This window comes from Anopheles cruzii, chromosome 3 (genome assembly GCF_943734635.1).
Source record: "Anopheles cruzii chromosome 3, idAnoCruzAS_RS32_06, whole genome shotgun sequence".
Taxonomy (NCBI): Eukaryota; Metazoa; Arthropoda; class Insecta; order Diptera; family Culicidae; genus Anopheles; species Anopheles cruzii.
In genome coordinates this window covers 81,173,757-81,184,452 of record NC_069145.1, presented here as the reverse complement: position 1 = coordinate 81,184,452, position 10,696 = coordinate 81,173,757, and the positions used below count along the sequence as shown (strand labels likewise).

General features: G+C 56.8%; 1 protein-coding gene across 1 annotated transcript in view; it reads left to right on the top strand.

Annotated features, from left to right (window-relative positions):
- LOC128274581 (fibronectin type III domain-containing protein 3B) overlaps positions 1 to 10,696 on the top strand; it is a 31,952-nt gene continuing 21,256 nt past the window's right edge. The window contains exon 1 of the mRNA XM_053012818.1: positions 1 to 910. Coding sequence (XP_052868778.1) covers positions 1 to 910 — 910 coding nt within the window. The remainder of the gene's footprint in view (positions 911 to 10,696) is intronic.

Below are 10,696 nucleotides of genomic sequence, written 5' to 3'. Positions count from 1 at the left end.
ATGGTAAAGGCACCCGCACTGTCGACCGCTTCCCAGCAGCAGCAGCAGAAGGCGCAGTGCCCGAAGGAGATCATCCATCAGCCGCCCGGAGCAGGCGCCTTGACGGCGCAGACCGTGCTGATCCAGCACCACCACACGCAGCAGCAGCAGCAGCACCATCCGCACCACCACCTCCACCATCACCACCATCACCCGCAGCAGCCGCAGCAGCATCCGCCGCCGCCGCAGCCACTATTTAGCTACCCTCCACCGCTGGCGGCGGCCACCACAACGACGGCCTACTATCCGCTCGCGGTGAAGAAGCACCGGCGGATGCAGATGGCCACCGAGCCACCGCCGGTGGGCAGTGGGCCCGGCAGCGGGATCGTGGTCACGAAGACGGCCACGACGGCCGCCATCGCGGTCGTGGCACCGACCGCCCGGAACGCACTGAGCACGTGCGCCACAACGGCCGCTGCCGTCGCCGTGGTGGGTGGTGGCACGGGCGGCGGAACCGCCAGTGGTCCGACGGCACCCCCCATACTGACCCTCACACCGAGCAGCAGCGGCACGGCGGTGGTGGCGGCCGGTGGCATGAAGCCTGCGCCGACGCTGCAACATCAGCGCATCCAGTCGCTGCACCACATCCACCACCATCACCACCACCAGCTGATCAACGGGCTGCCGGGGCCACCGCCGGCCCAAAGCATCCCGGTGGCGGCGGCGGCAGCGAATGCCGCCGCCAGTGCCACCGCCGCCACGTGGCCGGCCACCGTCGTCGAGCCGGTGTTCCACTTCGGGCCCGGCTTCGAGCTGCAAACGCGCCCCTACTGTCCGGCCCATCCGCCCTCGGAGCACGTGGTCCTGTTCCACGTCCGGCCCGGCGTGTCCGTCACCTTCCAGATTGCCGGCAACCGCGAGACCGTGCGAGGTGAGTAACACGCGAATGCGGACGGGCAATTACACACAAAAAGCGGAAGCGCATGACTTTCAAAGGCTTAAAATAGCAGCGTTTGCGATTATCTCGCGCCGAGCGAATCTGTGTGTCCGAGGGCCCCTAGCCTCGCACCCGGCGACCCGGGAGCCTTTGTGAGAGCGCGTAAGATTAAAGCGTTTCGCGTAGGCGACTGGATCCTCGGCCCCGGAGGCGGATTTTATCGCGACTTTGATTTGAGTGTGGCCACCATTATTAATGGTGCTTTCGGCGAATTTTAATAGAAGGACACGGCGGGAGAGGTGGCCTTTCCCTTCGCTCGGGCGGGCGCTCGGACATTGGAACCATTAACTGTGGGGTGGGCCGCCGGTGTCCGGTGCCTTGTCGTGCCGTGTTCTTGATATTTGCACGGCGATAACAGGCGATGTTCCCGGCTCCACCCCCCGCGCCGAATCACTGACCTCTGCGTCCGGCGCTCCGCGCCGCGCGGCGTGAGATGACGCACTTGGACGAACCGAAAAGGTGACAAATTTGGCTTTCAAATCCCCGTTTCTCCCACGAAGCCGACGACAATGAAAATGAGATTCATTTCCAGGCGCACGCGGAAGGCCACAGATTGTGCCCGGTGCCTTCACGGGTCGCCGCCGCCGGCGGGAGAATTGGCGAAATAAATTTAATGGCGGGTTTTGGTGTTTTTGTGTTTTTATTCGGTGCCAAACTTCAGATGTCAGTGTACCTCGCGAAGGCCGCAGGGCCATCCATCGATGCACCACCGCTTCTCCACCCGGTCCGGACCGGGCACCGTTTCGCCACCGATGTTTACACAGAAGCGTGTCCGTTGCAACGAGAATCGAGTGTCGGGGGGCCCCTTATCGTGTCCTGACCGGTGTTGTGCGCCAACACGGTTATCAAGACCGCGGGGGGGGGGGGACACAAAATGGAAGAACTTTTACACTTCCCACCCGACGGAACAGACGGTGTGACGACGACGTCAGCCACAAAGCCCGCTGATGGCATTTGTCCGCGCGCATTAACTGATAAGTGCTTGGCTGAAGAACCCGGGCGAACGAATCGCCCTTAAACCAATTGAGGATTTCCACGTTGGCCCATGTCGGCCGCGGGTTTGCGTCACATCCGCCCGGGGCCGGAGCGCCCGCACACGGAATGTTATCTGACGGCGCCGCCACTCGCGACGACGGAGAGCGCGTCGTTGATAAATTGGGCCCCTGGTGGATGGGATATTGACGGGCGATGATACGCGGCCACTTTCGCGTGTGGCGCACGTGAAGGCGAGGCACTCCTCTCGCTCCCCCCCGGGCACTCATTTCTCTGGCACTAAAATATTAATCAATTTGACCTTCGGTTTCTATTCAAATCGCTGTCACCGCCGCCGGCAACGACATCTTGACTCCAGCCGGCAAATGCATCGGGGCACTATCGATCGCCGGCCACGCCATGAAGATGGGTCTGGCGCGCGCGTTAACTTGTTTCCGCCTAGTTAAGGAAGATAAATTACGCAGATCATGTCGGACGCTGGCGGCGTCGTCCCGGAGACCCACAGACCGTTGTTTCCACAGTCGGCCAGCAATTTTCGTTCATTAAACAGTTTTATATCCGATCCGTGGTGTCCCCGCGCGCTAGTGCCCGCGGGTGCCAATTTCGATCAAATAATGAAGATTGTATTTCATGTTATCGGTCGGTCACAATGGCAAGGCCCGCAGGGATTTATGGGGAGTGTTCTGTGTGTGTTTTTCAAACTGCAAGAAGAACTCGTCAAACAATTATTGTACTTTTTAATGCTCTCTCCCAAGAAAAGGTCCGTTCGTCCAGATCGGCGGATAAAGAACTGGCCAGCCGTGGCTCCTAAATAAGGGGACGCAATTGAAATGAATTTTTGAAACAAACCCTCTGGTCTGGTAAACCGATAAGCTCTCTAATGGATCAATTTTCGCTTCATCGGGATGACGCTGAAGGATGCTTCGTGAGATGGCACCGACACACGAACCACCGCATCACACTCCGGCGGTGGCTAGAAAAGGGACCCATCAAAATATTATGTTTCCAGGCCGTGTGAAGTCTTTTCCTCCGTGGGCCCCTTAATGCCATCCGGTGATAAGAAGAACGGTGCATTGTTTGCACGGAGAGGCTGTTGAATCAGCCGGCCGCCCGCCCGCCAGTCTTCCGATAATCGATAACACCGACGACGACGCGGTAATGGGCGGAACATTAATAGAGCGCTCCTATAGAGTCGGTGGCCTACAAAGTAGTTCGGTATTAATAGAAGTGAGTAGCGAAGTGGTGAGCATCACTTTCCACGAACTACCTACTACTCGTTACTAATAACCCTTTGTGCCGCCGCCGCGGAAAACGGTTCCCGGCGGCGTTACGTGGCAGTTGTCCAACGAAGGCTGACGTCGGTCGCGCGGATGCAGATATGGGCGAACACACTCCGACACTTCGGTTCTTCCGGCCCTCCGGCGTCTTGTGCCCGAATCCATCCCTCAAAAAAATGGGGTCGAAGAAGATGTTCTTGCCCCCGCGGCACACTTGGTGCTCCAAATCACTATCGTGTCGTGTCGCCTGGTGTTATTCAAATTCCGGTCCCGGAGCGCGGGTTGTTGTGTCCCCCTCTGTCGGGTGGGGTTCGACAAATTCGAATATTGTTGTGTTGTCGGGCGGACGAGCACCCGTTGACAGGTTCCCGTTTGCTCCGGGAGCCATTATCGCACGGGAAGGATGTTTGAAGGATGTTCTTGATGCTCACAAGTAAGTAGCCAGGCCAACCCGCGCGCTCGGGAGCGCGGCTGGCCTCGTTCTCAATTCAATTACGTTCGCTTTTCCCTTGTTTTTTTAGGTACCCGGTTGTTTGTTGGTGCTTCCGATAGTGTCGGAGCGAGCGGAATCCTTTGGCCACACCGTTCGAACGAGCTGTGTTTAGTTGTGTGGCCCACCGTTTTGACAACAGTGTTGCAGTTCGCTGCTCAAGGACAGGGACACACGATGATTGCGGTCTCACACAGAGAGGGTGGCCACTAAAGTGCACCATTTTATAGACACACACGGGATCCATTACACTCCGTGTATCGGAATGTGTGCATTCTGTGGCCCGCTCGTCCCGAATGCACCGTCCCGCATCCTGGGACGGATGCGCTGGTACGCTTGGAGACGATAAAACTCCTGGAGTTTCGTTGCTCCCGGACAGGGCCGGGTTGCTGCTGCTGCTGCTGTTGATGATAATAAAAATTTAACTCGACCTAACACTCTAGTCCCCCTCGTCGACCGGGACGGAACTGGGCCGCTGGAGTGAGTGAAGGCGAGCTCTGTTGATGCGATTGCCGTCTGGTGTTGGCCCCAGCCAGCAGTCTTGCAGCGTCGTCGCGACACCGTGGCGGAAAAGAAACAGAAAGCTAGCTCTCGCGGCTCCGTTGCTGGTGTGTGTGGCTCGGGCCGCGAGAGATGGCCGCGCTCTGGAGTCGGAGCGGAACAGCGGGCATTCTGTCTCCTTCGCGCCTTGCATCGCTGCGACTGATTTACGACATTGTTGGCCAATTGGTCTTTGTTCCGTGGACCGTCACCGCGGCCACCAAAAGGGCCGATGGCACACCATCATCCCGACGACGATCATGCTCGGAATTGGCCCCCCCGCTGGAATGCCTTCCTCAATCTTCATCTCACGCGATCACAGCTTTGGAAGGATGCGCCAAAAAGTGGCAATCGACCTGGAACTGTTTGTGGCACATTCTTCAGCGCAGTTCTCCAGACGCGAGGAGGTTGCGGCCGCCGTTGTTGCGGCCGACGATTCATGGCCCTGGAATGCGCGCGCCGCAACACTCACACATGCATCGGCCGCCGCCGCCGTGTTCCGTACCGTCGTCGCCACCGACGGGCCGGGTCTGTGCTGGTCAGAAGAGTGATTATTTTGTCTAATTGAGTTCGAGTCAATTACCGTCCGGGGTCCGGTCATCTCTTGTGCGGTTTGTTGGGCCACGCCGGCAACCATCTACAGGGAGTTTGTTCCCTGTCTGTGTGACAGTATGACGTAATTTCTATTGGGTGTTTCGTCGCAGGCGTCGCAGGAATGTCCGCTGCGAGGACCGTTTAACCCGGTTTTTTTGGTTTCCACCCCGCTTGGGTGGCGCTCGGAATTCCGGAGCAAGATCGAGTAGAATCGTGTCGTGTTTTTTGCCCCCGTTTCGATTCCGGTTCACAATCTTTTTCAAGCAACATAAAGAGAGTGCGCCAAGGCGATGATCGCGGTGCTGCGATCATGATGCTGTGACCGTGCTGTGCGCCTGTGTGTGCGCGCGTCCTAGAGTCCTAGTGCTTGTGGCACACCACAATCAATCGCAGGCATTCCAATGCGCCGCGCATTGAAAGCGTCCAATTTCTCCCCGGACCAGTGCGCCAGTGTGTGCGTGTGTTGCGTGCCGCGCTTACGCATTCGCGCAGCGACTTCCAGTGACTTGCGCCTCTAGTGCGCGATGTATGGGTGATCGTCCGGGGAACTCACTTCCAGTGGTGAGTGGCGGCCCGGGGCCGGATTTTATGCTGCGTCGTCGTCGTGGCACCGTTTTTTCCGGGGGTGTTGGGTGTGTGAGATGGCCACTCGCTCGTCACACTATCTGATCCTCTCTGCCGTAACGAACTGCCGCCCGACGAGTCCAGAAATCGCCCTCTCTCTCTGGTGCGCTTTCTCGATCTGCCGTCCCTCTTGGGCCCGAGCATAGCTCTCGTCCCCGGGTATGCTGCTTGATGACTTTTTAACATTTCGTGGCAAACGACGACGAGAGGAGGTACTGGCGATGTTCCATTGGAAAGTGTGTATCGTACACACGCAACCTGCACACGAATACATTACAAGTGCTGCTGGCTGCTGGCTGTTACTGGTCGTTGTTGGCTGAGGTTACTACTTTCATTCCGTGTTCTCACCCCGCGACAGCAGTACACACCCCGAGACGCCCGGTAGGGGAAACGGTACGTTTTCCGTGTGTCGTGGCACGACAGCTCTCGCCTCTCGCCAGATACAGTGAGCATAGTGCAACGAAAGTGCACCACTCTCGCGGTACATCCGGGACACTGCGCTCGATTCCGGTCCGGATTTTGCCAACCCATCGAACCCCCCCCCCGATCAGCATTGTGTGTAGTGTGTTGGCTCCAGTGTGTGATCTTGCCGTGTGCCGTGAGATCGGCGATCAGGTCTCGTGTATTATCCGCGCCGCGGCGTCGTCGTCGTCGTCGTGGATGATGATCGTGGTGTGTCGCGGGTTGTTGTGCCGCGTAGTCGCATTTTCGCGTCGCTACCACTACTGAAACACTACCATCAAGTGGGGCGGGTGGGGGGCTGGCACACACTCTGCGCCGTGCTATTTGAATATACGAGTTCGCGGAGTTGGGTCGTGACAGCATCGCGGCCGATCTCTCAGTGCTGCTGAAGCTGTCGTGCCGCGTGTACTGTAAAGATCGCGGCTCCGTACGTATTATCTCGCGGGGTGTGTGTTGTGCAGCGCACCCGGCCCGGGGACTGCTGGTGCTGGTGTCGCGGCTCTGAAGTGGCCAGAGATTGGCCAGAGATTGCTTTCCCACTGTAGATGATCTCCGGCGGTGCATTCGGTCGATTCCGAAGAGATTAACCATCCGCGGCCTCCTTGGAGTGAGTGAGAGCTCGTGCATCGGAAAGTGAGAGCCGCGAGTGAGACGCGGAAGCAAGGTGCCATCTCAGTAAACATTGCACTGCGAGGAGGGATCGCATTGTGGTGCGGCTGGCGACGACCAGAACCAGACCAGACTCTGTGTTTCGGTGATCCAATTGCTACGGGGAATCCCAAGGGGGAGGAGGAGGTCAAAGTGAGAGTGAACAAACGCGTGTGTGTGTGCGCCGCGCAGGAATAATAACCCTTTTCGTGCGTGCGAGTGAGAGAGAGGGATCGAGAGAAATCAGGGAGACAAAGATGCGCTGCTGCGCCTACTTGGATAGTGCATATGCTCCTTCCGTGGTTCCTACCGTTTCTGTTAGTTCCCCTCGGCGCCCCGGACGTGTATCTGTGTGTCTGCGTGTGTGTGCGGGGTGTGCTGGGATTTCGAAACCCAGTGTCCCAGTGTGTTTCGGGGGCCGACTTAATTGGCCGGCGGCGGGTCGAAAACGTCGTCAGGCGCAACGAGAATCTGGCCCGGCCAGATAACGGCGCGTTCTACGCCCTGGTCTGGCCTGGCCCCGGGGCCAGCAAGAAAGAGATGGAGAGTAAAGCGAATGGATAATTTGCAATAATTGCACCGAGCGCGGTTTCGGGCGCTGGCTGCGCAATAGTGTAGTGACCCAGTGTTCCGGCGCCCCCGGGTAGTGGACGATCTCAGGTTCGGGTTTCGGGGCCGGAATAAAATGTAGACCACCACAGAGGGGTTTGGGAGGGGCGAGCAGAAGCGCGCGGATACGCGATCGTTTCGTTGCGATCGAGCTTTCGTTTTCGCTTCCATCCGCAAGGGAACAGAACCGAGAGAGGACCATGGGGTGTGTAACGGTTTTATGACTTTTCGGTCCATTCACCATCCTGGACTTGACCTCCTTTTTGGGTGGCCGTTCCCTGGTTTTGACCGTTCCCTGGATCCAAGGATTGTGAATCCTGGATTGCGCTGGGATCACAGTCCCCATGCGCTGATCCAATCAACCCTTTGCGGCGGCGAGTGGCGATTCCGCATTCGTGGCATTTCTCATCTCGCGAGACCCCAACCACCACCACCACCAGGCAGCAGACGACGCGACGATCACCACCAAATAGTGCTCTTGGAGAAGATCTCTCGCGAGCTCGTTGTTCGTTGTTTCAAGTTTTCGCTTTTCAGCGCTCCGGCGATCGCGACTACGCCTCTTGGGACGAACTGGCGTCGATAAGAGGGCAGAAGAGACCCCCCCAGGGGGTGGCGTGGTGGGCCGCCTCAGTAGATTGTTTCGGTTGCCCCCCGTTCGGATAGCCACGCGCGCAATGGTGGGGATTTCCGGACCTCGCGATCGTGCTGCTCTGCGCTGCGCTTCGCTGGGCGACGTGGCGTGGCCATAACCAGACGCACGGTTACGGGCGATCGTATCCTGGTATGACGCATCCCTCCGGCTTTAAAGAGTACTTTTGATTTTTAAAGAGAGCGCCACAGAGAGACAGAGAGAGAGAGAGAGAGAGCGCAGGAGCGTGGTTGTTTGGTTTGGAAACCGCGGATTGGCGCAGGATGTGATTGTTGCCAGCGTGTTTCTTCGCCAGCGATTCATTGAGACGCCCGCCCGGGACCACAGAGATGCCTCGTCGACAAAAGCGCAACCCTCTCTCTCGCCGTGTGTGTGTTTGTGTTGATTGGCGCCGCCGCCGCTATGTAGTTGTGGCCCTGTCACCAGCCACCCAGCCAGCGAGCGCAATAACCGGATACACCGGAGCTTTCGCGCGAGAGACGCGGCGCACACTGGTGGCCCCTCTGTGGTGTGGGTTCTATTTGTTTAGTATTGGTTGCTGGGTGGCGCACGCGCGTCAGTGTGTGCGTAGAGATCGCGAAGTGGTGGTGGACTCCAAACAACTCTTCTTCGCGCTGCTTGTTGTGTCTTCCCTCGCGCAAAGGGGCCTCCCAAAGGGGCCTGCAAAGGAGGCACCCCCCTTTTGGGGGGTTTTCCAAATTATACAACATCAACATTTCCTTTCTGTTTACCCCGGGGACGAGGACAAGCACACACTGTAAACGTTTTTGCAAACGTTTCAATAAATGCGGCGACCGGAGGAGCCATCGAAGTGTATCGATCGATCGTATATTGGTGTGTCTAGCGCAAAAGAGGGATAACCGGATTAAGTCGGTCAGCAGTTTTTTCCTCCTCACCCCTCCCCACGCTTCTTGCGCCCGTTTGCGGCGGAGGGCGATAAAATGAAAAATGCGCTGCCACGGCACGGAACGGCACAGGCAGTGAACACGGAGCGAAGCATATAAAAGCTCTCCATTCCCTTCCGTTCGCGATCAGCAGCAGCAGAAGGGGTTCTTCGGGGGTCTTGGCGCGGTGGCGGTGGGGCCGCGAAGACCGCGCCGAAGACGTAGACGAAGAGAAGAGTTCAACAAACTCCTCCTCGGCGGTGTGTTGAGATTTCGCTACGACTCTGCGCCGCCGTGCGGACGCTTGCGATCCGCAACCAGCGCAATAGGAGTAAGCGGCCGCCGCCGCCGCCGCGAGAGATTTGCCACGTAACTGTTGCGGTTTTGTTGTTGTTGTTGTGGGCCTTCGATTCTTCGATGTGAGCACAGCGTGAGCAGTGAGCAAAACAAAGCTCACTCACTCACTAAGGAGACCGTGACACGATGTGTTTATGTCGCCGTGGTGTTTTTCTTGCCAAGCCGCGTCTCAGCACAGAGGGAGAAAGAGAGAGGCCTCCTCTGATGGTGGGCTGCGTACGTGCGTTTCAGCTCGCCGTCGCCGAACCAGCTGAGTGTACTGTTGTGCGTCGTGTGTGTGCCTGTGTGTGTAGGGGGGTTGGGACGAACGACACTACCATCACCACCACACGGCTCGGTGGAGCATACAATGCGACGATGTATGCTGTTTGATTAATGCTGCCACGTTTAAAATATTTCCTTCTGCGCTTCGCGGGGCCCAGCAGAGCATTGTTCGGTACTAAGGGGTAGTGGCCGGGGGGTGGTGGGCGAAACCGAGACCGGGAGAGCGAAAGAGAAAGGGAGGTTTCAATATTTTATGTGTGCACAGAAGGCCGCTGGCAACGGAGGCGGCGGCGGCGGATGTGTGTACGCGGCGCGCACTCTATTGCGGCCTAGTTTCGAAACGTGCGCCCGCTGCGTGTGTGTGTATGCTGAATGCGTGCGCTTGTGTGTTTGTGTGTGCGGGGTGATTTTTTTTGCAAGATCAGCACATTCCTTTCATTCAGCAGGCCCCCTCCGTTCTGTGTGTGTGTGTGCGCGAGCGGCTGGAGGAAATTGTCTTTTCAAGTGGAGTGGGCAGGGGGAGGTGGGTGGCCACACAGGAAAAAGGGGTTGCTTGACCCCCGCTGCACTGTTGTGCCCTGCGAGAGGAAATGAAGAAACATGGAAAGGAATGCGACATAAGCGGGGCCACCGCCGCCGTCGTGCAGTTTGCACTTTGACGCGCTACAACAACGCGATGTATTAGGCTGTTCAATAAGTTCGGAGCCTCGATAAGAAAAACACGGATTTTTATGGTTTGAAATACACTTTATCATTCAGTATGGGTTTCCTGAACATCAATACACTTGTTCCAACGGGACTCCAATTCATATGTTTCATCCCTGAAGTGAGAAACTGGAAGGGCTTCAAAATATGCTTCCACAGTTGTTCTGATGTCATCATTTGATGAAAGACGCTTTCCACACATTGTTTTTATTATGTCTAGAAACAGATGGAAGTCACCTTGGGGCTCCTCGTTGGATACGGTGGATGCTTCATCAATGCCATTTTCAAAATACTTGTGTGACACGATGCATTGTCCTGATGAAAAATGGTGACAATAATAATCAGAATTCATTGTTTTACCAGTTTGCAAGTAATCAGCTGACAAAATTCCTTTCGCATCCCAAAAAACTAATGCTAACACCTTGTTGGGCGATTTCTGGACACGAACTAGTTTCGGAGTCGAAGAACCAGGTTCACACCACTCCTTAGCCTCTTGTTTTGTATCAGGATCATGGTGATAGACCCAAGTCTCATCCATAGTGATGATTCGATGCAAAAAATCCACTTTATCTTTTCGAGAAAGTTCTAAATGTTGCCAAGAAAGTTGCATTCTAATGTGCACAC